The sequence below is a fragment of the Seriola aureovittata genome, chromosome 4 (genome assembly GCF_021018895.1).
Source record: "Seriola aureovittata isolate HTS-2021-v1 ecotype China chromosome 4, ASM2101889v1, whole genome shotgun sequence".
NCBI classification, from domain to species: Eukaryota; Metazoa; Chordata; class Actinopteri; order Carangiformes; family Carangidae; genus Seriola; species Seriola aureovittata.
The window spans coordinates 16,886,032-16,912,241 of NC_079367.1; the positions used below are offsets into that span (position 1 = coordinate 16,886,032).

The 26,210-nt window shown below is 41.6% G+C and overlaps 1 protein-coding gene across 2 annotated transcripts in view; it reads left to right on the plus strand.

Moving 5' to 3' along the window:
* Positions 1–24,446, plus strand: part of LOC130167638 (cell adhesion molecule DSCAML1) — a 102,867-nt gene extending 78,421 nt beyond the window's left edge. For both annotated transcript variants that reach the window (XM_056374023.1, XM_056374024.1), the window contains exons 16-35: positions 71–238; positions 511–581; positions 785–1,025; positions 4,639–4,785; positions 4,893–5,048; positions 7,562–7,701; positions 11,272–11,425; positions 13,009–13,126; positions 13,479–13,642; positions 13,813–13,911; positions 15,698–15,886; positions 16,583–16,711; positions 16,886–17,044; positions 17,128–17,283; positions 17,485–17,515; positions 17,650–17,768; positions 17,972–18,124; positions 18,461–18,655; positions 18,783–19,091; positions 19,396–24,446. In XM_056374023.1, the coding sequence (XP_056229998.1) occupies positions 71–238; positions 511–581; positions 785–1,025; positions 4,639–4,785; positions 4,893–5,048; positions 7,562–7,701; positions 11,272–11,425; positions 13,009–13,126; positions 13,479–13,642; positions 13,813–13,911; positions 15,698–15,886; positions 16,583–16,711; positions 16,886–17,044; positions 17,128–17,283; positions 17,485–17,515; positions 17,650–17,768; positions 17,972–18,124; positions 18,461–18,655; positions 18,783–19,091; positions 19,396–19,988 (3,491 nt within the window). In that variant the 3' untranslated portion in view covers positions 19,989–24,446. The remainder of the gene's footprint in view (positions 1–70; positions 239–510; positions 582–784; positions 1,026–4,638; positions 4,786–4,892; positions 5,049–7,561; positions 7,702–11,271; positions 11,426–13,008; positions 13,127–13,478; positions 13,643–13,812; positions 13,912–15,697; positions 15,887–16,582; positions 16,712–16,885; positions 17,045–17,127; positions 17,284–17,484; positions 17,516–17,649; positions 17,769–17,971; positions 18,125–18,460; positions 18,656–18,782; positions 19,092–19,395) is intronic.
* The last annotated feature ends 1,764 nt before the right edge of the window (positions 24,447–26,210 follow it).

Below are 26,210 nucleotides of genomic sequence, written 5' to 3' on the forward strand. Positions count from 1 at the left end.
GAAAATACAAATCCCCAAATATATTCAAAGTGTGACTCAAAATGAAAAACAACGCTGTACCACTATTCAGATTCCTGGGAGCTGAAGCACGCCACTCGAAACATCTCCCCCACCAACAACCAGGCCAACATAGTGGACCTTCACCCTGCCTCTGTCTACAGCATCCGCATGTACTCCTACAACGCTATAGGAAAGAGCGAGGCCAGTAAGGAACTCACCATCAGCACCGAAGAAGCACGTAAGTATCTTGATAGCACTGCTTTCTACTAATGTGAATGTGAGTGAATTAGCACTCAGCCTCTGCAACTTTGATGACGCTGACAACTGTCCTTGAATAAGCATTTTGTATTGAAAGTATCAATACAAAGTAAAAACAACTCCTTGGAGAAATTATTGACGAGAATAGTCAGGGGTCATGAGATGTGAAACGTGAACGCCACAGAATGTTTGTTCGACACCTCAACCCTTCTGTCTCTCTCTCTCTCTCTCTCTCTCTCTCTCTCTCTACAGAGCCTGATGGTCCTCCCATGGAAGTAATCCTGCAGCCTGTGACCTCTCAGAGCATCAGGGTCACCTGGAAGGTAAAGCATTAGAACTACTTGCCTTCTGGTTGTGTATCTCACTTTATCATATTTTGCTGCTTGCAAAGTAACCTAATGTTGTTTTTGTCATGATTATATTTCATTGCATTAAGCTTTTGGAGGTGCCCGAATCATTGCGCAATATATGAATATAAATAGATGAGTCTGATGTGAGTATTGTCTTTCCTTATTTCATCCATTAGGCTCCCAGGAAAGAGCTGCAGAACGGCGTGATCCGGGGATACCAGATCGGTTACAGAGAGAACGGCCCGGGCAGTAATGGCCAGTACAGCATTGTGGAGATGAAGGCCACTGGAGACAGTGAGGTCTACACTCTGGACAACCTGAAGAAGTTTGCCCAGTATGGTGTGGTTGTCCAGGCCTTCAACCGAGCCGGCACAGGGCCCTCTAGCTCAGAGATCAATGCTACAACACTGGAAGATGGTGAGAGTCACAATAAACAACACATTTACAGCATATCTCAACATACGTGAGAGGGGATTTTTTTTTTTCCCTCTTGGTGTGTGTGTGTGAGAGCTAATGTGGGCTACTCAAGTGATCAGCAGCAATGAGGGCAATAGGTTAAACAGCGGGGTTCATTTTATACAGGGGAAGAATAAACTGTAAGGACTGGGAAATATCACCCTCTGTCTGCTTTGGCTTTGATTCATCGTTACTGCACTTTTTTTTTCTGTTGCCATTGTTCTTTTTCCTTCTTCTCTGTCTGATCTGTGTCAAATCATGCCACGCTTTGTAACCTAAAATGACTACTTTCTCTCTATTCTCTCAACAAGAATGAATGTTGGCTGCAGGAACCAAAATGTTTTTTTGTTTTTTTTTATTTTACAAACGTCAAAGACACAGTTTCATAGACACAGTACACATTCAACAGAGCTGCAGAGAGGATTGAGTGATCCATGTGCAGTGAGACATGTGGACATGTCTTGCCATGCATCCTGATGGCTAGGGGGCAGATGGGCTAAATGTTGAATGAGTGAATGGATGAATGAATGAATGAACTAAAAAAAACAACAAAAAAAACAGTTAGGACCCAAAACCCTTTCTCAGGTTGCACAATCCTACATATAGATTTGTTTTAACTGCATCTGGTTTATTAGTGTGCAAGAAAATCATCAGTTTTTTTTTTCATTCAGGTTCAAAAACTCCCAGACTTGCAATCATAAGAAATATGACATTAATCATAATATTCATTGTCTGGATACACAACTCTACCCACATCTGAACCAAAAACGAATTTCTCTTCTTTCCACTTAATAAACATAACTGAAATCTTCAAACAAGTTTTGAGGTATCTTATCAATTAACAGACATGGAGCCAAAAACATCCACCAACTCCTTGGTGGATGTATTGAAAGGAGTTACTTTCTAGATCCATATTTTGCATAGCAAAAAAAGAGATGTTGATTTGACATTTTTACATAAGTGATCACAAAAATATCCAATAGTTCCTTCGAAATTTGGGTGAAGCAGGAAAGCAGTAGGACAATGGACCACTGGACTTCAGTTTGTTTCAGATGCTATAATTTACTAAGCAAGAGAAATTTTCCTTTTATTCATTTTTCACAAAGCAGTATTTTCTAAGTGAGCTGTATTAATTGACTTTTGGCCTCTAAGGAGCAAAAGAAAATTAACAACAAGTTGACAGCTGCTAACATAAAAACAGATAAATACATTTTCAAAAAGAAAAAAACTCTTTCTTTTTTTCTCTCAAGAAGACCTCTAGATGTTTTACTTCTTGTACTTTGGCTTTTTTCACTCTTTATTCTTTAGTATTGAGCTACAGTTAAAATACAAACAAACAATGAATCTGCTGCTACATGCAAACAATTCTTTCAATACATGCCATCTCTCTCAGTCTCTCTCATACGTCATCCACATTTGCCTGAGTCCCCCCCTCACAAACATATACAAGCACACGCACACGCACACACACATACACATACACACACACAGACACACACACACACATGCACACAAATCCACACGTCACATACATACTTGTCCACCCAGTGAACAGTTGGCTGAGCTCCATTGGTCCAGAGCAGACAGAGCCCTCCAATTCTTCCCTGTGGCTGTCACCGTGGCGACAGTGATATTGATGGCCATTATGATAATAGTGATAATAACAAGCATACTAAAAATAATTATAATTAGCTTGTCTCTCTGTCCGTCTCTCTCTCTCTCGTTCCCTCTGCTAGCTTCCTGCTGTAATTATCCACAGCTGAGCGCATTGTCTCTCTGCTCCCTCTTTTCATCTTTTTCTGCCCTTCCCTTGCTCCCCTTGCTTTTAACTCTCTTCCTCCCTTCCTCCCTTCTTCCTCTGCCCCTCACCCCCATCTCCTCCTCTCTGTAGCCCTAGTCTGAAAACTGCCTTTCATTATGTTCCTGTATTCCCAATCTTTTTTTTTTTTTCCAAACTTATGGACTTATTTATGTAAGGTTCTTTTATACTTCAACAGCCACTGATTTATTAAACTTTCTTTTTATTCATCTGTCTTCTTTCATGTTAAACCCTACATAAACCCCAATACAGACAATTTGGAGGCACCTTTTTTGTTCACAGCCTCTCTCAGTTCTTATTTTCTCTTCTCGTAAAGGTGTGACTGAAGGGAGGAACTGGGCTGTGTTTTGATGCCTTCTAATTATTTAAGCTCGGAGCCTAAAGGTTTATTCATGCAAAACCCTGTTTTTCTAATCCTCCTTTCTCCTCACCCTCCCTTCCTTCGTCCTCCTCCCCACCTCCTCTCCCTTCACCAGCTGCAGAGAAATTCCCTGGTGGACTTGGCCCAATCTCTCGCTTTCATTGCTCTCTGTCTTTCAGTCGGCTCTCTTCCTCTCTTCCTGCCCCTCCTTCTCTCACAAGTTGACTTCTGTTCATCTTCAACAGTGTGCGTTATTCAAAGGCTGAAAGACTAATGGTCAGCGGTAGCCAACAGAAGAGACACCTGGGCTGGCGGGGACAGAGAGAGGCTTGTACAGAGAAAGAGAGATGGTGGTTGTAGAGCTGGTCCTATACACCAGGCTGGACGCATGTCATGGGCTTTTTATCTATCACTAGCCTGTTTACTCACTTCAGGTTTGATATGGAAATGCCTTTTAGGGTTTGAGTGAGGTTTTTTTTTTATTATTATTTACTTATTTATTTATTTATTTATCAGCTAACCAAAACAGTTCTAATTTTGAGGAGACAATGCATTAATTTGAAAATCATCAAAATTTTCACAATTATGATCCTCTTAAACGCTGGGATTCAAGCCTGTCGAGTGCAAACTCATGCTTTGAGTTGGCCACCGAACTTTATTTTAGTTTGTAGCGGAGACCAGAAAAATCATAGATACCAAATATTTCAAACTAAAGTTTGGAGAAATGTGTATAAAATGATGCAAAAGACGTCCATTTGTGGGAATGGTGCAGCCATGAATAACATGGAGTCTTGGATTTGAATATTTCATTCACTTCGCTTCAATTAAAAGTTGGAACAAGCTCATACAGAGTATATGATAGTTTCCAACCTTAAAGCTACGTAAAGGAATGTAAAAAACAACTTTAAATCCGTCTGACCTGCTGGAGGGCCCAGATCGCATAGTTTCCAAACAAACCAAATTTGGTATGTAAATTTGAATCTGAGGAAATGTGTAAAAATTATCCATAAGACATCTACAATGTTGGGTTTTTAATATTTTACTCAGTGTAAACATTATACAGCTTCAATGATGAGCCAGGACAAGCTGATACAGAATATATTGTCTATGTGACATGGTCACAGCGTAAGATCATTTTTCAACCTTGAAGCTGCTTAAAGGGTTGAAGGAATCTGGATGGTAAAGGGTGAAAGAATTCCTTGATTTTCTCCAGTTTGTCTGTGTATTTAGTTCAATTGTCAGACTAGCTACGATTGTTTTTCACCCCTCAATGAGCAGACCTTTTCTATTGAATTAAACTGTAAAATACATAAGGTTAGATCACTGCAGATACATGTTTTAGATAACTTATCTGACCTTTTCTATTCTCTCTCTCTCGCTCTTTTTGTCTCCAGTGCCCAGCCAGCCTCCGCAGAACGTGCGAGCCATTTCTGTAACATCTGACGAGGCAGTGATCACATGGGCCGAGCCTCCCAGAATGACACTGCATGGCGTATTGAAGGGATATCGCGTCGTGTTCTGGGCCGTCTTCCCGGATGGAGGTGGGCAGAGTGTGCCGGTCATCTTTTGTAGACACCGTGACTGATAGCAGCTCAGTCCTTGGTCTGAACATCTCTCTTTTTCTTTTTTTTTTCTTTTTTTCTCTCAGAGTGGGGTGAAATGCAAAACATCACAACCACCAAGGAGCAGGTGGAGCTCAGAGGCCTGGAGAAGTTCACCAACTACAGCATCCAGGTGCTGGCCTACACCCAGGCTGGGGATGGAGTCCGGAGCAACGTCCTGTACATACAAACTCGTGAAGACTGTGAGTCCATATTGTAGTAGATCTTGACACACAGGTAAACCAAATAATGACCATTGCTTTGACCACAATCTTTGGTGCAGGTCCAAGGTTTGGTTTGGTTTGGTTTGGTTTAGGCAGTGTGTGGGAGGCAGACAGCTGGGGGGGGGGTTCGGTCTTTGGTCTTTGGTCTTTTGTAAGGCTGAGGTTGCTGATTAAAACCTCTTTGTGCTCTGATGTGCTATTACCAGTGCTAATGAGAATTAAGAAGCCAAAAAGAGTGTGTGTGTGTGTGCGGTTAAGGAGCCTAAGGGTGTGGGTCTGTGCATGTGGATATGTGGAAGTGGTGGTGGGGAATGGGTGGGGGTGGTGGGGGGGGGGGGGTTGTTAAGTGTGTGTTTGCATGTGTACATGTCTTAGCTTTGGTGTGTGCGCGGGTGTACATGTGCCATTGTTTGTGTGCAAGTCTAGCTCAGCACCCAGCACAAGGAGAGGGATTAATTCTTTGTGGCTTAGAGAGAATTAATTTTGTGCTTACACTGGCGGGCTGTGGATTACATCCGTATCCGCCTTTCCTCTCCCTCCCTGGGGCCAGGCAGAAGAGGAGGCAGGCGTCTGGAGATGGAGGAAAAGAGGGAGAGAGGGAGCGCAGGAGTCAGGGGCAGAGCAGAGATTCTAAGAAGTGTCATTTCAGAAAAGGCCTTTATTCTCTTTTTCTTACTATATCTCCATTTTATGAGCTGGCCTCGCTGCAATACCTCTTCAAATATGTGTATTGTGTTAGTCCTTGAGTGTGTGCGCATGTGTGCGAGTGTGTGCGTTTTTCAAGGGAAAGCTCTCTTTTTCCCTGATGCGGGTTGACAGTGTGTCCAGGGGCAACCTCTTCACATACGTTCAGCATTCTCTGTCTCACTTGGTCTCATCCTTCTTTTTGCCCTCAGTTCTGTCTGTAGCATATGGAAAAGTGTTTGCAGTACAATTGTGCAAATAGCCGGTTCTCAGCCTGCCTTTCTCTGCTTCTGTCTCTGACACACAAAGACAGTAGACACTAAGCATAAGCGTGAAGAAGGACAGAGATTCACTCCGATTGGTTTACATGAGTGTATACATGATGTGTTAATTTGTGGATTTTATGTTTATAACACTCTGTTAACCTGTTTTTATGTTGTCAAATTTTTGCAGGATGAATTTTTTTCATAATGTTACACCAAGAAAATACACGTTTGTCTCTTATTTGTTGATCTTAAAGTAATGGTTAACTAACCCCTAACAGTAACGTAGACATCAAAATAATCCATGACCATTAGCTTCACGAGGCCGTGCTAACACTTTACCATACATTGAGAATGGTATATTAACCAACCTGGTGTTCCCTGGAGATCCTTGTATTCATTAACCTGACAATCAGACAGAGCTGTGGCTATGACTGCAAGTTAGCATGCCGATAGCTCTATGTTTATGTTCTATATATATGTCTTTTTACGCAAAGAAGTCACTGGTCAAATAAGCAATAATGTACAATGAGTTGTCCAGATGGAAAAATCATACATGAGCGAAGAAGGCTGATAGTGTGCACATCCAGCCACAGTCAGGTACAGGTGCAGGACAAAAGGAGCATATTACAGGAAGAGAGAGATAGTGCACATTAAATTACTTTGAAGAGGTAGACAAAATTACTTAAACTAACAGTCCAAAAACCAGAGATATTCAATTTACTGTCACAGAAGACCAAGAATAGCAGGAAAAAAAGTCACATACAAGGAGAAGAAATGAAGATAAATCAATAATAAGAAGAAGATGAAGATACATTTTTTGTTGACGAACCTATGTGATTACCTAATAATTTCAGTCCTTTTCTGCATACACACATAAAATTAAAAGCTTACTTGTCTGATCTTGACCTTGATGATCACAATGTTGCTTTCAATATTCCAAATATTACATAAGGCGGTGTTGAAAAATTACACAACAGAAAATAAGAGGTCTCTCCAGTAAGTCTGCTATTTTTCTGTAAAAAGCCACCCCAGGGTGTTATCACTGCTATAACATGATCATAGAAACCAGAGGAAGGCCAAACCTAAGTTAGATGATTGAAGAAATTAAGAAATTTTGTTCAGTGCAGGCTCAGCTGAGCATACGGCATCATATGATTTGAAAGCCACATAAGCTTTTACACCACTTACGTCATACTTACTTGGTTTTTGGTTTTACTAAATCTCTCTTGGCACTGCAGAAGAATTGTACTGGTACTCAAAGTGTGAGCTAAATGCTACGCAGCCAGCAGAGCCATGCTGTACTGCCTGTAATGCAGTAGGGTAAAGTACTGAGTACCAGCAATTTAGCCAAGGGCCTACTGGGCGTTGGATGTGTTGACGTCATTTAACAGCTAACAATGGTAAAAAATGTACAAATTTCCCCAATAGCACTAAAAACACCCTCAAAGTTGTTAAGTTAGTGTATTCTACACAGAGAGAAATTTAACTGGTTCAAGCTTTTTCTGCTCTCTGTTTCCCTCTTCTCTCCCCTTTATGATTCAGACCCTGGACCCCCAGCTGGTATCAAAGCTGTGCCCTCCTCCGCCAGCAGTGTCGTGGTGTCCTGGTTACCCCCTCACAAGCCAAATGGAATCATCCGCAAGTACACCATCTACTGCTCCAGCCCCGGGTCAGGCCAACCGGTGAGTTTGAAGAGGGGTGCAGAGAGTTTCAGGATTGGGAGGTGGATGAAAGAGGAAAAGGGTGAAGAAGACCATCCAAACATGGCTGGTGATGAAGGAGACAAGATCCTTTTTAAATGCATAATATACCTTCTGTTATGCAATTTATATGATGCTAAGATAAAAGAAAATGCATTTAATTATGATGTTTTTCTGCATTTCTGTGTTTGTGGATGAGTGTGTGTGTGTGTGTGTGTGTGTGTGTGTGTGTGTGTGTGTGTGTGTGTGTGTGTGTGTGTGTGTGTCTAGTGCTGCAGTCTCAGCAAGATGTGTGTGTGAAATGAGCTCTCCTCATACCGCAGTGTGTGTGTGTGCAAGCTCACCCTCCAGCCTCATTTGCATATCTGCGTCTCATCACGTTGCCAGGACAACCTCATCCGTTCATCAACGAGGGCAGAAAACAAGCCGACAGCAAACACACACTCTCACTTACACACAGACACACACACATGAATATACACACACTCATAAATGTATCACACCAAGCTCATAGAGGCACATACATATATGCAACTCATGTTTTTATGAGTTTTTTTAATGTGAATTCAAAATCACAAAATATATCCTGCTTGCACACACACACACACACACACCCACACCCACATATAAATGTACCTATATAGAAATAGACATCCATCTTCTCCTTAGTCTCCCTCATTCACAAATCAAGTCTTTCACTCTTTTTCCCTATCTATTTACCTCCCTCTCTGTCTCTCTCTCTGTCTCTGTCTCTCTCTCTCTCTCTCCCTCTCCCTGTCTTCCTTTCTTCCTCTCTCTCTCTTCCAGTCCTTCTTTCTCTCTCTGAAGCCCCCATGCAGAGTTCGGGATGATTACTATGTAAATGAGTGCGACTGGAGAGAAGGAAGGAGGGATGGGGGGGTCAGACACACCGCGTGGGGAGTACTTTTGTTCCTCTTTTCATTATCTCGCTCTATCGTTCCCCGGATCACCGCTATCTCCACGCCGAAGGAATATTTTAATATCCGTTACAGCAACACACACTCTGTCACTCCTCCCTCCCTTCCTCCCAACATCTACCCACCCACCCACCCACCCACCCATCTATCCATACATCCATCCATCCCTTTTCCCCTACCTCTTCCTGCAGTGGAAGGTATAGAGACAAATGTACAGAGAGGAGAGAGCAGAAGAAGAAGACATTGATATACGTGAGAGTCAGGGGGAGAAATGCAGAGACGATGTAAAATGTGTGTGTGTGGGGGGGGGGGGGTAGATGGAGGGAAAAGCGAGGATTGGGCCCACACATGACAGGGAAATGTGGAGAGGGACAGGGAAATGAAGAGAGGGATGAAGAGCGATGGCAGGAGGAGATGGGAAGGATGGCGCAGTGGGGTAAAGGATAGGCAGAGAGAAAAAATACAGAAAGGACGGAGACAAGAGGAATGGATGATGAACAGGGAACACAGGGAAGTAATAAAAAGCCCAGTGGATTCCTCCATGACGGCCTGCTCATAAATGTGAAAAACAACAGGAATACTGGAATCTATTTGCCCAGAATAAACCATTCTGCAGACAACAACCCAGCAGGCGAGGACAGAGCTCAGCAACACTGCAGTGTACTGGTCTGCCACGTTCGCAGACTCTTCAAACCATTTGACACTTGTATCGCAGTCATTTCATCTGTGCACAAGCGCCTGTCAGTCAGAAATGTGTGTCAGTGTCAAACTGGTGGGCTGTAGTAAAACATGTGATCTAGATGCTGACAGTGAATGTTTGGCGCTACCTTACAGTGCGTGTGTGTTAAATTTGTGATTGTGTTCCCTTTTTCATATTCTTCTATTCATAGTTAAGACCAGCTGTGTGTGTGTGTGTGTGTGTGTGTGTGTGTGTGCGTGTGTGTGTGTGTGTCTTTACTTACCTGGGTGTTGGAATACCTGAGGAGTAGATGAAGAGTAGGAGTTGAGGGAATAAGGGTATAATTGGTGGGTAGGTGAATAGTGACTGGCAGGCAGTAAAAAAAGAGAGGGTCTGTGTTTGAGTATGTCTGTGTATGTCTGTGTGTGTTTTGAAGGGACAGTGATGTGTATATGTCTAGACAGCAGACACATGGCTGGGTTAAACACACTGCAATTACACATCCACCTCCAGGTCATGTATGCCACTGTATGTGTGTGTCTGCGTGTGTCAGCGTATTCGTGCATGCGTATTTGTGCTTGTTTGTGTGTGACCATTCCTCTCTCTCTGTCTGTTTATGCTCCTCTCCCTCTCTCTCTCCCTCTCCCTCTTCCTCTCCTCTCCTCTCCTCTCTTCTCCCTCTCCCTCTTCCTCTCCTCTCCTCTCCTCTCTTCTCCCTCTTCCTCTCCTCTCCTCTCCTCTCCTCTCCTCTCCCTTTCTTCTCCTCTCTTCTCCTCTCCTCTCCTCTCCTCTCCTCTCCTCTCCCTCTCCTCTCCTCTCCTCTCCCTCTCCCTCTTCCTCTCCTCTCCTCTCCTCTCCTCTCCTCTCCCTCTTCCTCTCCTCTCCTCTCCCTCTCCTCTCCTCTCCTCTCCCTCTCCTCTCCTCTCCTCTCCCTCTCCTTCTTCCTCTCCTCTCCCTCTTCCTCTCCTCTCCTCTCCTCTCCCTCTCCTCTACTCTCCCTCTCCTCTCCTCTCCTCTCCCTCTTCCTCTCCTCTCCTCTCCTCTCCTCTCCCTCTTCCTCTCCTCTCCTCTCCTCTCCCTCTTCCTCTCCTCTCCTCTCCTCTCCCTCTCCTCTATTCTCCCTCTTCCTCTCCTCTCCTCTCCTCTCCCTCTTCCTCTCCTCTCCTCTCCTCTCCCTCTTCCTCTCCTCTCCCTCTCCTTTCCCTCTCCCTCTCCTCTCCTCTCCTCTCCCTCTTCCTCCCCTCTCCCTCTCCTCCCCTCCCCTCCCCTCCCCTTTTTGTCATTGTTGATGCCTGCAGTAGATAGGCCTCATTAGTGTGTGACTGTTCATGATATCTCTGACTGTCTCATTTGTCTGTCGCCCATTGTCTTCCTCTGTTTCATATCTCTGTTTGCCCTCCCCGAGGAGAACAGAGGAAGAGAGGGAGTAGGCTTTACTCCCCCTAACCCAACCCTCTCATCTCTCCCTCTCTCCCTCCCTCAAGCTTCATCCTTCCACACAGTTTTGCCTTATCATAATATGCCCTAGAACCTCTGTACCCTCCAACCCATCCTCCTCTCTTTTCCTGTAGTACTGAGTCAAGGAGAGGGGGTTTGGTTCACATTAGAATGATGTTCACTCAGCTCTTCACATTACTCCTGCTTCTCCAGTAAAGTGACAAAATGATCTTGTCTTTGGCATTCCCCAGAATTTGCTATGTGCTGCTTAGAACATATAATAAAATGCAGATTCTTTTCATTCTTGGAAATGTTGAAAATGTGGAAAATGTGTATATTATAATGTGTTTTTTAAGCTTACTTTTGTTCATAGTGTGGCAAAATTCCACCAATTTCCACAGCAAATCAGTTTGTTATGTTTGTCATGCAAAAAATACGTGGTTATATACCTGATACATATTGCTGCTTGTCTCTTTCCTTTTCACTTTCTCTCCCCAGCTGCCCAGCGAGTACGAAGCCAACCCTGAGCTGCTTTTCTACCGAATCACCCACCTCAACCACCGGCAGCAGTACCTGATCTGGGCTGCAGCCGTCACCACTGCAGGCCGGGGTAACTTCAGCGAGAAGGTCACTGTGGAGCCAGCAGCCAAGGGTGAGTCCCATGTAATGAGAGACACCGTGATGAGCTTAAATGCCCGGTAAGCATGGTTTCTGGGAATTTGCAGGTCAAAAAACGTCAAGGTTAAAACTAAGAATAAGGAATAAAGGAATAATTTGATTGGAAAGAGAAAACCTGAAAAAGGACATCCAGGTTACATTGAAACCATTGTTTCCAGAGCATTTAAAGGAAAGGTGCCTCAATTTAACACATCAAAGTGTTTTAGTCTAACCTAGACCCCTTGAAGGTCTTTTGACCTGCAAATCACCAAATCAGCTGTTGTTGGATGGATGATACAACAGTGTCTAGATTTCTTTTTTTCCTGAACTCTCTGGCACTGTTTGTTCTGTCTCTCTCTCAGGAACTGTTATGACACTGTTACTGACAGCATAGTATTCCTCTTCAAGCCTCTTATCGACAATGCCACAAACTAAAAATAACATTCTTTTAAAGGATGTTTTGCTCTACATCCCGTATGACTCTGTGAATCATGTAAATGATCTCCCTCTTACTCTGTCACTTGCTCTATAAACCACATCCCTTTTCTACTTGTTTCTCCCTCCTTCCCTTCTGTTTCTTTGTTACCGCCTGCTTTCACTTTACAAAGGTGTGCTATTGATTTCAGAGTTCAGAGGGCGCCAGATAAACTGCCCTCAACCAGGGATATGATAAGAGGGGGGAGCAAAAGCGAGGACAGCAGGTGGAGACGAAAAAAAGAGAGGAGAGAAAATGACACGACAGGAGCAGAGCAAACGAATACACAAGACAATAGAGGGGCAGAGTGTTTAAGAAAATGAAGAGGGCAGTTAAATCAATAAGCTTTGGATTAAAAGACAGCAAGAATAAGGGAGTAAGAATGAACGGAGTGCACTTTCCACCATGTTATCCTTTTCTTTTATCTATTCGGTCCTTTGACTGCTGGATGCGATGGTTTGAGTGAGTTCTCGTATGGGTGGGTGCGTCAGCTGATCGACAGCTGTAAAAGGCAGTGTCCTCCAGGCTTGCCCACTCAATACTTCATTCAGCCTTAACATAAGTGCACTAGAGCGCAAGCATTAAGACGCCAAGCTTGAGAAAGAAAGAGAGAGAGGGAGAGAGAGAGAGAGTGGGGGAGGTTTATATACCTGAGTGGATGGATAGACATTTTTTCATATTCTCTCCTTTAATTCTTTGTTCTATCTTATATATCTTATTCTTATTCTGTTCTTTGCTGGACACATTTAATACAGATTTCTTTTCTGCCAAGTGTGAATCGCAGGAAATACAATACACATTTGCTCCTAGTAAATGCTTATTGAAAGAATCCCGAATGGAAAACAAATCAATTTATGCATTTCGTGTCAACCATCCCAATGTATTGATCAAAACGTTCTGACACAGCGTTAGTTTAATAGGTTTGAAATTTGTTTATTTGACAATAGCAAGATTATCCGATTGGTGCATATTAATTAGGTTATTGCTCTGTTTGTATTATGTGCTGTTTGAGTGTTAATGCCGTCAGCTCTAATGGTCTCTTTTCAGTTTCTCTGTCTTTACACATCTATTATTTTGACGTGCCTCTCTTCTTCCTCCACCAGCCCCAGCTAAGATCTTGTCATTTGGGGGCACCGTTACCACTCCTTGGATGAAAGAGGTACGACTGCCCTGTAGCTCAGTAGGAGAACCAACACCTACCATAAAATGGACCAAAGACAGGTGAGACTCCACCACAGAAATGTTATATAAAGCTGAGTATGTAGTGCTGCTGTGACTCCTCTTAGAATGGATGAGTGTAAAAGCGTCTGAAATGGTTCAGCAAAAGGTCAGTTTGTCAGTAATGCTCATATAAGCAGTGCATCTTCGGAAAGATACTATACAGATCTCTAACACAAACCCAGATGCTGACTGGATTGTAAACTTCACCTTAATGTTAACCTCATGTCCTTGGGTGATTTTTCAGCCTCCTGTCGAGTAACAAAAAAAAAAAAAAAAAATGTTCGAACATAATATGCAGTAAAATAAGTCTTACATTCTCCTCTCATGATTCTCTCTCCTTGATTCCTGTTAGTGAGGACACAGCCATCCCAGTGTCTCTAGATGGACAGCGTCTCATTCTGGCCAATGGGACATTGGTGCTGCGCTCTGTCAAAGCTGAAGATTCTGGTTACTACACCTGCACAGCCACCAACACCCTGGGCTTTGACACTATTATAGTCAACCTTTTGGTACAAGGTAGGAAAATGCCATTTGTAACTCACCACTATCACCTTGCCCAAAATAGTGTTTACATTCATAATAATTATATATTTTTATATTTTCCCACTTAAAAAGAAGAAACATTTTACTATAATACAGCAAGAGCAAGTATTATTGAGTGGTTTACTCTGCGTGTTCTTGCTCAGTCCCTCCAGATCAGCCTCGTCTAACTGTCTCCACCACCTCCACCTCTTCCATCACTCTGGCCTGGATACCAGGAGACAACGGAGGCAGCTCTATCAGAGGTAGGTAGCCCTGCACAATGAAGATGTATTTCCGTCTGTCCTCCTGTACACTCACATCTCTTTCTCCTTGTCTGTAGCTCATGTGTATAAAGGTGACCACTATACAGGATTTTTTTCAAGTTCAATGTGAATGAACGGAAAAGATTTCCCTCTGACCTCTGATCTTAGTTCACCCTCTGTCTGTCTTTTCTCTCCATTTTGCCTTTCACATTGTTAGTGTGCACACTAATCCTTTACTTTATTGACTGGTGTCCTGGTTTTATGCTTCCCCGTGTCTATGTGTCTGTGTGATTATCTGATTGTTGCTGATTTCTGTGTGAAGATGGATATGGTGTGTGCCTTAATGGCCACACGTGCAAATGCAATGTCGGTTTCTCTTCTTTGTTCTCGTTGTTTGGTCAGTATGAGGATGTTGCAGGGTCATCCGTCTGACTCCTCCTTGCTCTTTAAACCAATATGAGACTTATTAAGCACCAGGCATGTGGTGATTTTGATGTAATAGCTGAAGACACAACTGGACCCACAGAGAGTTTTGGTTTGCATATGTCATTACAAAGAAATGGCCGCAAAAACAGTGAAGACACTTTCATGAGATCACATTCAAAAAAAAAATTCTTTGGTCCATTCGGAGAAGTGTAATTTAAAGCCGTCAAAAGCTGTAACAATATAATATTTTTGTGTTATTCATGTGATTCAGCACACTGCCAGGAAAGCCCAGAGAAAGACACTACTTTGCATGCATTACATCCATGGAGGCAGGAAGTAATATAAACTGTGATGCAGCTTTGTATTCAAATAATGATGGACCACCAAATCACTATTTGTATACATCATCCACTGCGTCATACACCGATGAAGCCTGTGTGTGTATCTTGTATGTATACCAGAACGGCTGTGTGTCTGTGAAGCCATCTGCACAGTGTCAGCAGTATGTAAAGCTGAAGTTTGCCATAGATGCTTGATGCCATCAAGCATCAATTTTGTGTTACTACTGCAGTGGCATCTGCAGACTATTCCTTTGCAGATGAAACATGTTAGCATGTTTTCATTAAAAAAAAAAAAAAAAAGTCTCTGCTGGTTATGTAGCCTTTTTGGAGCTTGTGTAGAAGTAAGATAAAAAATAAACAGATGATGTAGGTTAGTAATCCTGGAGAATCAGAGTGAGTCTGTTGTGTTCTCTTCTGTTCTGTGGTAGACAGAGGGTGACGATAAAACTTATAAACAAACACCGCAGGATCTGCACATGTTAACCCTTCTAATGTTTTTGACTCTATCGTACCATCTGTTAGAGAGAGAGGGAGAAACAAAGGATGGTGCAAAGAGTACAAAGAAAGCACAGAGAGAGAGACATTCATATATACATAATTATTTACCAACAGAAGGAAAGACAGACAGAGATGGAGGATTAGATGGAAAGTGTCTCAGAGCAGGAGGGAGTTGGCTCTCTGAGGCAGCTGATTATAAAAAACAGTCACCATATTGCATGAACTCATTTGCATAGATGCTCAGTCAGCGCCATCCTAGTCTTGGGGTTTGTAGGTAACTAATGGCAGCATAGATGGAGCAGCTACACTGTCCTCCAATCGGGGGCCTATCTGGGCCAGAGAAGTACAGTCTGACACTGCCATCTAGTGGACAGTAGCGGTATCAATGTCATAAAGTTTGGTGGGTTTGGTACAAAAAGAGATCTTCATTTTAACCATGAAAAAGAAAGAATAATGTAATATAGCAAAAAAAAAAAAAATATATATATATATATATTGTGTCTTTCTTTGTGTGTTTACAGGTTTTGTGCTGCAATACTCTGTAGACAACACAGAGGAGTGGAAAGATGTTTTTATCAGTTCTAGTGAGCGCTCCTTCAAATTGGACAACCTGCGCTGTGGCACCTGGTATAAAGTAAAGCTGGCCGCCAAGAACAGCGTTGGAGCCGGACGCATCAGTGAGATCATCGAGGCAAAAACCCACGGGCGAGGTGAGAAGCCTGGAATGGTGGATGAAGGAAATTAGTGTTGGTTGATAAAGGTGAAAAATGTACATAAAATACACATTTTCACAAAGGAGAAGTGAACATTGCCTTTGTGTGACAGAATAGGTGTTGAGCAGTAGTCTGAGTGACGGATTTTAGTATTCAGAAAATAGGCCACATGTGAAATGTCTCTGTGGGGCAGCCAACAATGAAGCTTTGAATATTTAGCATTCATCCAGCAATATTAACAACATGAGAATCCATAAAAACTTGAGCCCTCATATCTATGCAGTTTTGAAATTGGAGATAAAAATATATAAAAATAGTTCCTGTCTTTACAAAAAGGATTAAACACGACCTCTTTGTGCATCATTATTTACTGTACTCACAATGGCTAATAAAGGATTTCTGTCTTTTTTTGCAGTGTGTCGTTCTGGGAACTGCAATGCTCAATTTTGATTAAAATTATAACTATAGTCATTCATTGTTTAAGAACACATTTTCCTTCTCCACAATCTCCATATTTGAATGAGAAAACTTAATTATAAAATCAACCTGCCTTGTATCACAGATGGCAGTTATTTTCTATTATCAGTTATGATGTCTTATATTCCCCAGTTACCTGTCTCTTTGCACAGCATGTGTCTTTTTTTTTTTTTATAGTAATCTGAACCATGTGTCATGATGTTGCCTCTTTTACAGAACCCCAGTTCAATAAGGATCAGCCAGTTTTTACCCACATCAACTCCAGCCACGCCCGCCTCAACCTGCAGGGTTGGGCCAGTGGAGGCTGTCCAATCAGCGCTGTCACGCTAGAGTTTAGACCAAAAGGTGGGTCATTGCAGTGGTTGCTGATTATTGCACAAACAAAACAAACAGAAAAAATGATCAGTTAAATCAAGCATGTGAAACAAAGAAAAGCATTGCTAGTATTTAGGTAACTTGTTTGGAAAAAACAGTAAGAAAAGAAGAGAGATTAGATGGGACGTTGCTTATTTGTTGCAGGTACATGGACATGGCAGAGTGTACGTACCAACGCCACCACAGATGTGTTCCTGGCAGAGCTGCGAGAGGCCACCTGGTATGAGTTGAAGATGAAAGCATGTAACAGCGCTGGCTGTGGCAACCAAAGCTCCCAGTTTGCAACACTGGACTATGATGGCAGTGAGTAGAGGACTCTTTTTCATTAAACTGGGTACCTTGAAAAAATGTTGCGATGAAGCGGTAACTAATCTCTGTTTGTGCAGGCACAATCCCGCCAATCAAATCCCCGCTAGAAAAGAACGATGATGTCAAGAAGCTATTTTCTATAGGCTGTCCTGTGATCTTGGTCACTCTGGGTGTTGCGCTACTCTTCATCATTCGCAAGAAGCGCAAAGAGAAGAGGCTGAAGAGACTAAGAGGTGAGAGTTGAAGTAAAAGGAGAGGAGACAAGTTTTAGGAATGAATTGGCAAGAAGAACAAAGCAGTCTTCAGAGAGATTCCTGAAGCAGAAGCAGACTTCAGAGAGAATCTTGAATGTAGTCTCCAGAGTTGCATTTATTTTAAAAGATTGATTTGTGTGTCAGGAAAAAATAATTTGTTATGTTCTCTCCTCTCTCTAGATGCCAAAAGCCTGGCAGAGATGCTGATCAGGTAAGACAGCTATTTCCTAGTCCCTCTCACAAAATTATTTAGTGCAACTCAAAATCCATTTCACAAATCTGCATTTTGCATTTTCTCAAAAAACGTGAATGTTTGTGTGTGCTTGTCTTGTATCTCTGGATTAGTAAAAACAACCGCAGCTTTGACACCCCAGTGAAGGGCCCTCCTCAGGGCCCACGGTTACACATCGACATCCCCAGAGTGCAGCTGCTCATTGAAGACAAAGAAGGCATCAAGCAAATCGGTGAGAGGAAGAGAGAGAGACTGCATTTTTGTGCGTGTGTGCGTGCGTGTGTTCGGCTCATGTATCTGCGCATGAGCGTCAGATCAAATGATCTTTATGTAAAATGTGTTGCGAAAGCATTGGTAGGCATTACACTTTTGTCAGTTTTGTCTTTTAACCTACACTAGTTGCTTTTCTGTCATATTCATTCTGTCTGTGAACAGGTGAGGACAAGGCCACCATCCCTGTGACGGACACAGAATTCAACCAAACAGGGAACCCTCAGAGCTTCTGCACAGGTGTGTCTGTTCATCACCCCGCCCTCATCCAGAACACCGGTCCTTTGATTGACATGTCAGACATCAGACCTGGAACCAGTAAGTGCTGTCTCTCTCCTCGCTGTGTACTTTGTCAGCAAAGGTTTAGACTAACTGAAGCAGTATTGTTTTTTCACCGACAACAGTACAGTAGATACATGGTGTAAGCATAAATAGTGTAAAGTTCCCTCATTTCTATTTCTTTCCTTTATTTTTTACCAAATGCCAGGAATAATCATGAATTCATCGTGTCTTTCCAGATGACCTTTTGTTTTTTCATTGATCTGTTAAAGTCCATTGTGGCCTAAGCCTGATGTCTTGCAGATGTTTGTTCATTTTCCTGGCTTTAAGCGGCCTCTGTGCACCCTTCTTACGTCTTCGTCCATTTACCATCAGACCCAGTGTCGAGGAAGAGTGTTAAGTCAGCCCACAGCATCAGGAACCGCTACTCCAGTCAGTGGACTCTGACCAAATGCCAGGCCTCCACACCAGCCCGCACTCTGACCTCAGACTGGCGCACAGTTGGCTCCCAGCATGGCATCACTGTCACAGAGAGTGACAGCTACAGTGCCAGCCTCTCACAGGACACAGGTTGGCACATTGGTGAAATGACACTTACAGCCCTTATCACGCACAGTTAAGAAAGGCTATTTTTCAAATGTGGAGGAGAATAATCAGATCTGCTCACCTTCATTTTCTTTCCTCTTTCTTCCAATAGATAAGGGTCGCAACAGCATGGTGTCGACTGAGAGCGCCTCCTCCACCTACGAGGAGTTGGCAAGAGCATACGAGCACGCCAAGCTGGAGGAACACCTGCAACATGCCAAATTTGAGATTACAGAATGCTTTATCTCTGACAGCTCATCTGACCAGATGACCACAGGTACCAATGACAATGCAGACAGCATGACATCCATGAGCACACCGTCAGAGCCTGGTATCTGCCGTTTCACTGCCTCGCCACCCAAACCCCAGGACTATGACCGTGGCAAGAATGTAGCTGTGCCCATTCCACATCGCGCCAAGAGTGAGTGGCTGTTGAAAAGCATACATTTTTTTAATGTTATTTTTCACCAAGTAAATGTCTAATCAACAAATGCTCAAAAACAATATACACAACTAATTTTGCAGGGGAAGTAAGGTTTCTGTGTGATGAGTCATATATACATAGTGTGCAAAAATACCAGTGATGTTGCTAGTTGAGTGCAGTGCAGTCAGCGGTTTTCGATAAATAAGCATTGAAAGTATTCATAGTGTGCAGCACTATTAATATTACTATATACTATGAATAGGCTTTGGCAGTTACTTTAAATTCAACTTTTCCCTTCTAGGTGACTACTGCAACCTACCCCTCTACATGAAGTCAGATCCCTTCTTCCGAAAGCAGTCGGAGCATCATGACCCATGTCCAGTGGTTCCACCACGTGAAGCCTCTATTCGTGGCCTGGCCCAGCGGGCATACCACACCCAGGGCCGTCATGTGACTATGGACTCTGCAAAGCAGCAGGCCCTAACCATGGGCCACTCTGGCCTGTCCAACCTCACTTCCTCTGGGGCTTCCTCTGGAGGAGCAACAGGAGGCGGTGGTGGAGGTAGTGGGAGTGGAGGGGCGTCTGCTAGCTCTAGCAGCTCTACACTTCCCCAGAGGACTCTCACCATGCCAGGCTCCTCTGCCTCAGTGGCCCAGAGCGCAGCGGCAGCTGCTGCTGCTACCGCTGCAGCTGCTGGAGCATCATCATCCTCCGGTGGAGGTGGGGCAGTAGGGGCCACAGGAGGGACCCCTGGAGGTGCCTCCTCATCCTCCTCCAAGATGGGAGGATCCAGAGACTCTCTCCTGGAGAGCAGCTCCTCGGGCTTAGGCAGACTACAGAAGCAGAGGGATGGAGGGGCTGGGGCCTACTCTAAGTCCTACACACTGGTGTAGCCTGCCATCACTGCGGCCTGTCACTGTAACTCTTTATAGAATGCTGGTCAAGCCAGCGCTTGCCTGGAGCCTCTATGGAAAAGTGGGGTGAGGAACATACACATGCACAGCTGACCCGTCAGTGCCTGTGCTGTGCCAGGCTGCAGGGGGCTGGTTGGGTTCCCATCGACACTACTGTATGAAGGGGTCAGAGTTGGGTCTCCACAGCACAGGGGTTTGCCTTTCTTTCTGCCTGATTGCTTTCTATTATTATTGTGTCATCTTTCTCTATCTCTTATTTCATCACCCTGGAAATCACTTGCCAAAACATAAATGATTTATCTGTTCACTTCATATTTTCATTTTCTGGTAAGGACACTGTACTTATGCACAAAATGCTTTCCACGTGCACTGTCTTGTCTTCTGGATCAAGACAGTCGTAGAATGAACCAGGTCACTTGACTTTCACACAGATGTGTGTTAAGGTTTTTAGGTTTTTAAATATGTTTCTTTTCTGGTCTCTGATGGAAGAAGAGCTCATATCACAGCATTGTGCCATGGCAGGATGCTTTTACTGTATGCATAAACCACCAAACCTTGGTGTTACACTGGCTCTGAGAGGTTACTCCATCATGGATTCATACATTAGAGGCAGTGGAAAGACTGTCGTCTCAATACCAGTTTTGACACATGGGGAATTTTCTTATACATGCAATGGATGACACAGCATAGTGGTCTTAATTGATGCTTTTATAAACAGACTCAAAGCAGAGGAGATACAAAAAAAAAAAAAAAGTCAAGCATCACCAAGTGAAAGATGAATCCAAACCTTTTTTTTTTTTTAGTTTTCATCAGTTTTTCTGTTTATTTTTCTGATGATGAAAATATAATCTCATGTGCACTAAGAAAAAGTTAGAATGGATCCAAGTAACAGAAACCTTCACAAGCCTGCGTGTGTGTGCGTGTGGGTGTATATGTGTAAATATATATATGTATACATGTGGCAGGCACACACCAACAGTGGACCTTTTTAAAAATCAATCTGTATGCTGACCTCTGGGGCAGACGTCTGTGTCAAAACTGAATCCCCTCCCCCCCATTGTTCATTTTGTACCTGTGAAAGGGGATTCGGGGACAGTAACGATGATGATGCTGACGATGTAAATGCTATGATCCTAATTTGGTCCAGCATTTGAACTTTGTTTTGCTAAGTGTGATTGAGCTTAGGAAATGAGAAATACTGAAGAGAGCGATTACAGATGATAAGAAAGAGTTCCTTTCTTTCTCCTTTTCTCTCTTTCACGCCCTCAGAATAAAGAAGGAAGAGACCCTTTTATGATTCATCATGGTGCCACAATACCATCATTCTTTTGTTTAACTCGTTTTACCTTCACCTTTATCCCTTTCTATCCTTCCCCACCTTTCACCTCTACCCATCCAGTCCCCCATCATATCCATACAGTGTCACTGTGACCTACTGCTAGCATACAGGCTAGTTAAAGATACAGACTGACTGAGAGAAGAGGTCTAATATGCACAGACAGGCAGAAATGCTGTTTGACATTCAATGACAACTTGAATGGAGAAACAAGTTGCAAACATACAGCAAATTTATAGAGATGTATACAGGAAAAATCATATTTGTATGAAGTGATCTTGAATTTATGAACGGACAATGACTTTGAGATTATAGACAGAGAGATCAAGTGTTAATAGAATTTGCAGTTGTATTAGGGAAACAGGGAGGGGGTTACACAGCAGAGAGATACAATTTCTCTTCAAAAATAAGTGGTCTTTAAACCTAAAAGATATGTTTTCAAGTCCCTTCGCCTCACTGAAATTGATTTTAGCTTTATAAATAGTACTGTATATGTTAACTTTTTGTTTTTTTTCCTTTTCCCATTTCTTCTCCCAAAGCTTAATCCCATAACAAAGATCGTTCCAAAAAAAGAGTTGCTCCAAATGTTTTGCAATGGTAAAACGTAACATCAGGGCTCTCGCAATAGAAAAAATAAAAAGATATGATATATGTTTGTTTTCAAAAGTATGTACATATATATTTCTATTCAAATATATAGCAAATATATGAATATTGAAAAAAGCAGAGAAATATAGAAGCCGTTCTAATTGAAAATATATATAAAAGATCACAAGACAATCGCTCAGAGTGAAAAACTGCAAGAAGGAAAGAAGAAAAAGTGAGGGAGGCTTACACGGGTAGCACAACCATGGACAGGACATCTCGGAGAGAAAGGAAGCGGTGTGAAAGAAAGTTAAATGGTGAAACTGAGGTTTGAGGAATGATACGACGACCCCCCTTGTGATTTTGTAAATGTTCCGGCTGCACCGCCTGTGCAGCAGGTAGCGGCTGAAAGGACAAGCACAGTAAAGTCAAATTATAGTGTGAGATTGTGTCGCTGGTTAACTGTGGTCTATGGCTCAGTGCAGAAAGTGTGGTGTTGAAAAAGAAAACAGTAAAACAAGGACAGCCTATACAGTAAGTGAGCCTATTGTAATATGTTGTATTGTACCTTCCAAAGGTGTGTTCACAAACTCAATGCCATTACCGGACTATAGTTAATGAAGACAAACCGACCAACAAGTATTTCTGTTTCTTATCTGTGTCATAGCAAGTCCTCCCCAAACTCCAGGACTGCAGGGCCAATAAACATACCATACAGTAAAGTATTCATGTTCCCTTTTATTTTAAAACTACACAGGAGAGAAATTAATTTTGCTTTCCGCTGTTGATGGTCATGATGCCTTTCATTTTGGCCTTTATGTTTCAAGTTATGCAAATACTTGTTTTCAAAAAAACACGAGTTTTGGAATGGGGCAGGCCTGTTTTAGCAACCAAAACATCTTCCTGACTCCAGTTGTATGGATATTGGATGGAGTGATGAAATAAACTCCTGTCCAACCTGCTTTCCCCAGTTCTTAAGTGAAGTTGCTTCTACTGGAAAAGACTGATCTACTGCCAGTTTGTTCAAAGTAAATGTAATGTCTGTCTTTAAGGAAATTTCCACCCTGATACTTTTTAAGTGTAATATACATTTTGTTGTATTTAAGTACTTTGTGGGTTATTTGGGCCTTCGATCAATCCTGAATCCTGGACTGTTTTCCAGGACATATGATTTAGGCGGACATAAATAATAACAGATATAGACCCATTTTGGTCTAATTTAAAATTATATGTGGCTGTAAAATAATAATCTGTTATTGTATTAAAATCTAAAATTGATTAGTTGCTTTCAAGGCAAACTGCAAACCATATTGCTACAGTAATGAAATTTCTAACCATAATGTAATTAATCATCGAATATTTATTGACTTTGTGAAGAATGCATGAGTAATGCATTATTATTCATTGCAATATATATATATATATATTATATATAAAAATGTATATATAAAAATGAAAAAGCACTAAAGCATCAAATATAACGTATAATAACAATGTTATACATTTCAGCTTTTTGTTATTTCACTATTTTAGCAGAAAAGAAAATCAAGATGGTAAAAGACTCAAACTCACATCAACGTTTTACAGTACAGTTATTTTTTTTCTCATTGAATATAATAGCTGCAGCTTATCTTAACATTTGACCAGTGATCTGCAATGTTGTGATGATTTACAGTGTTTAAGTGATGGATTAGTGGTTCAGGTGGATTTTTCCTTGAAGTTCAACAACATACTTTCAAACTGACTCAGTCTGTTTTCGTAAGGCCAACTTCACATGTGCTATTTCCCCAACCTTTTCCACATCTGCCCAACCAATCAGATCTCCCCCTCTCACTGTACCATTTTGCCCACCTATACAACATGATTTCTACTCCATACTAGAAGACTTGTGTACATAGGAAAGTGTTTTGTATAAATGAGTACTATTTTCGACATCTTCACTAGAAACCAGGGCACAATGTAAACTATGAACTGAAGTTATTGTAATGAAACAGAAGAAGACGTAATGAAAAACTATAGAATTATACACACTGCTTTATCTTGATTTATGGACCAGTTGAAACATGCCAGAGTGGACCATGCATAGTTAACAATATTGATTTCTTCTTTTACAGGACATTTGATTGCATTGTCTCCTTTTTGAATTAGTTTTGTTTTGTTTGTTTTTATGTTTTTTGGTTTTGTTTCCTTTTTTTAATTTGTCACTGGTTGCTTGATTTAGAGTTTGCCTTTTTTTTTATTATTCCACTTTTTGGGGGGAGGACAGCAGCATTGCATGTTCTGAAAATTTTGCTGGTTATAAAAGAAAACAGGGGAATGGTGAATTGAACAATTTAAAAGGGGGTTAATTAAAACATTTTAAAAATGCAGAGGTTGTTCCTTAAACTTTTATGGGGAAACGTTGCTTCAATTTGCAATTGCTTGTGTTTAACTCTACATTTTCTTTTCTATGAAAACAAACAAAAACAGAAAAAGAGTACTCAACACCTTGTGCAATAAAGCTATCTTTTTATGAACTGTGATGATATTGTTCATTCTTTCAGAACCATGGAACATTTGAGATTAATTGTGTAGGGTTTTCAGTGTCCAGTCTCTACTGTAATTGAAACATAGTAAGGACTTGACTGATTTGATTTGATTTAAAAGAGTTTGGCTCCCTCATCATTTTGCCACCCAGCTGTTTATAAGATCCACAGAACTCACTGTGAACATTTATAGGGACTATTTCCTCTGGTAGAAAGAAGTTCAAATAAAAAATGTTAACAGTGATGTCTGTGAATTTGAGAGTAATGTAAACCTTGACTCTGGAAAGTCAAATTGAATTTGTAAATTTGGTTATTCAAAACTGTGAGCACAACAATTTAAATTCATTGCATTGGGGTGGAGGCCGAAATCAAAGGGTTTTCTTTACACTTGGACAAAACCAAAAGTATCTGCATGGGATGCCACAAGAGGTGAGTAGACTGTTTTTTGTTTTGTTTTGTGTTTTAATTGAAATTTGAATGACCCAACTCTGACATGCATGGATTTTAATCTCAAGTCAAACCACATAACCTAAATAGTTTACTCTCAGAGCCTGATTCATAGTAATACAACAACACCAACAACAACAACAACAACAACAACAAAAACAACAACTTTAATAGCTGCTTGTGAGCTTAAACCTCATATAGAGAACCAGTGTTCAAAATTCAAATTATGTGAAATTGTTCCATAAATACAGTTGTTTCAATAAATACAGACAAAACCATGAAATTGTGAATTTTTTTCCAATACATTTTATATATATATATATAAAAAAAAAAAACATCCTGATGATTAATGATTTATTTATTTACGTTCTGAACACTTGAGGTCTCAATACAATCCCATAAAATTATTGATTTATTCTTTAAAAAAAATCCTACAAGGGGGCTTTTAAGGCTGCTATTATATTATGAATTACCACATTTTCAGATGGTTCATCCATAATGAGATTCAGAACCTGATTAAAACACTAGAGGGCAACATACTGCAATGAAACACAATACAGACTGACAGAGGAGTTTATTGAAATAGGTTGGTCAAAAATAACAGTTTGTTTCTGAAAGATCCACAATGTTGACAAATTATTAGTTTTTTTCCCATGTTTATATACTCAAAAGACTGGTCATATATAAATTACAGCACACTCTCAGTCACTCACACGGTCACTCTGTAACACAGCACATCAAAACTCACCTTCATTCAAATAAAGACTGTATATTCATATATATTATTCACATAGAATTTTAAATTGGGTATTACAAGCAATTGTTTGAGATATAGGCTATTACTGTATATTATTGTTTATACTGTGTCACTAATCCAGGAGCTCCACTAAGCATTTATCATACGGTTGGAATGTATGTACATTTACACACGTGTGCACATATGCATTTGTGCATGTCATCACAGAGTTCATCCCTCCTTTGGTGAATCGACAAATGTCCCACCTGCTTCCTGTTGTCTTTCAGGCTTGCTGCACCTGTGCCACCTGTGCCCTCTTTATCCATCTACTTGCCGTTCTTGTGTTTCTTCTGTTGGAACTTCCTGAAATGGGTCTGGATGGTAGCAGCGGCCTTCTCAACTTCAACAGGGCTTAGTGGAGGAACAGCGGGAGTGGTGCATGTCCCATTGCTGGTGTTGGAGTCTGAGCACGACAGGACACAGGGTATAGCCAGAGAGGCTGAGGCAATAGCCATGGAGACATAGTCTGTAGCAATGATTGAGTTCAAACACATTGTGTATATATTAGCCTT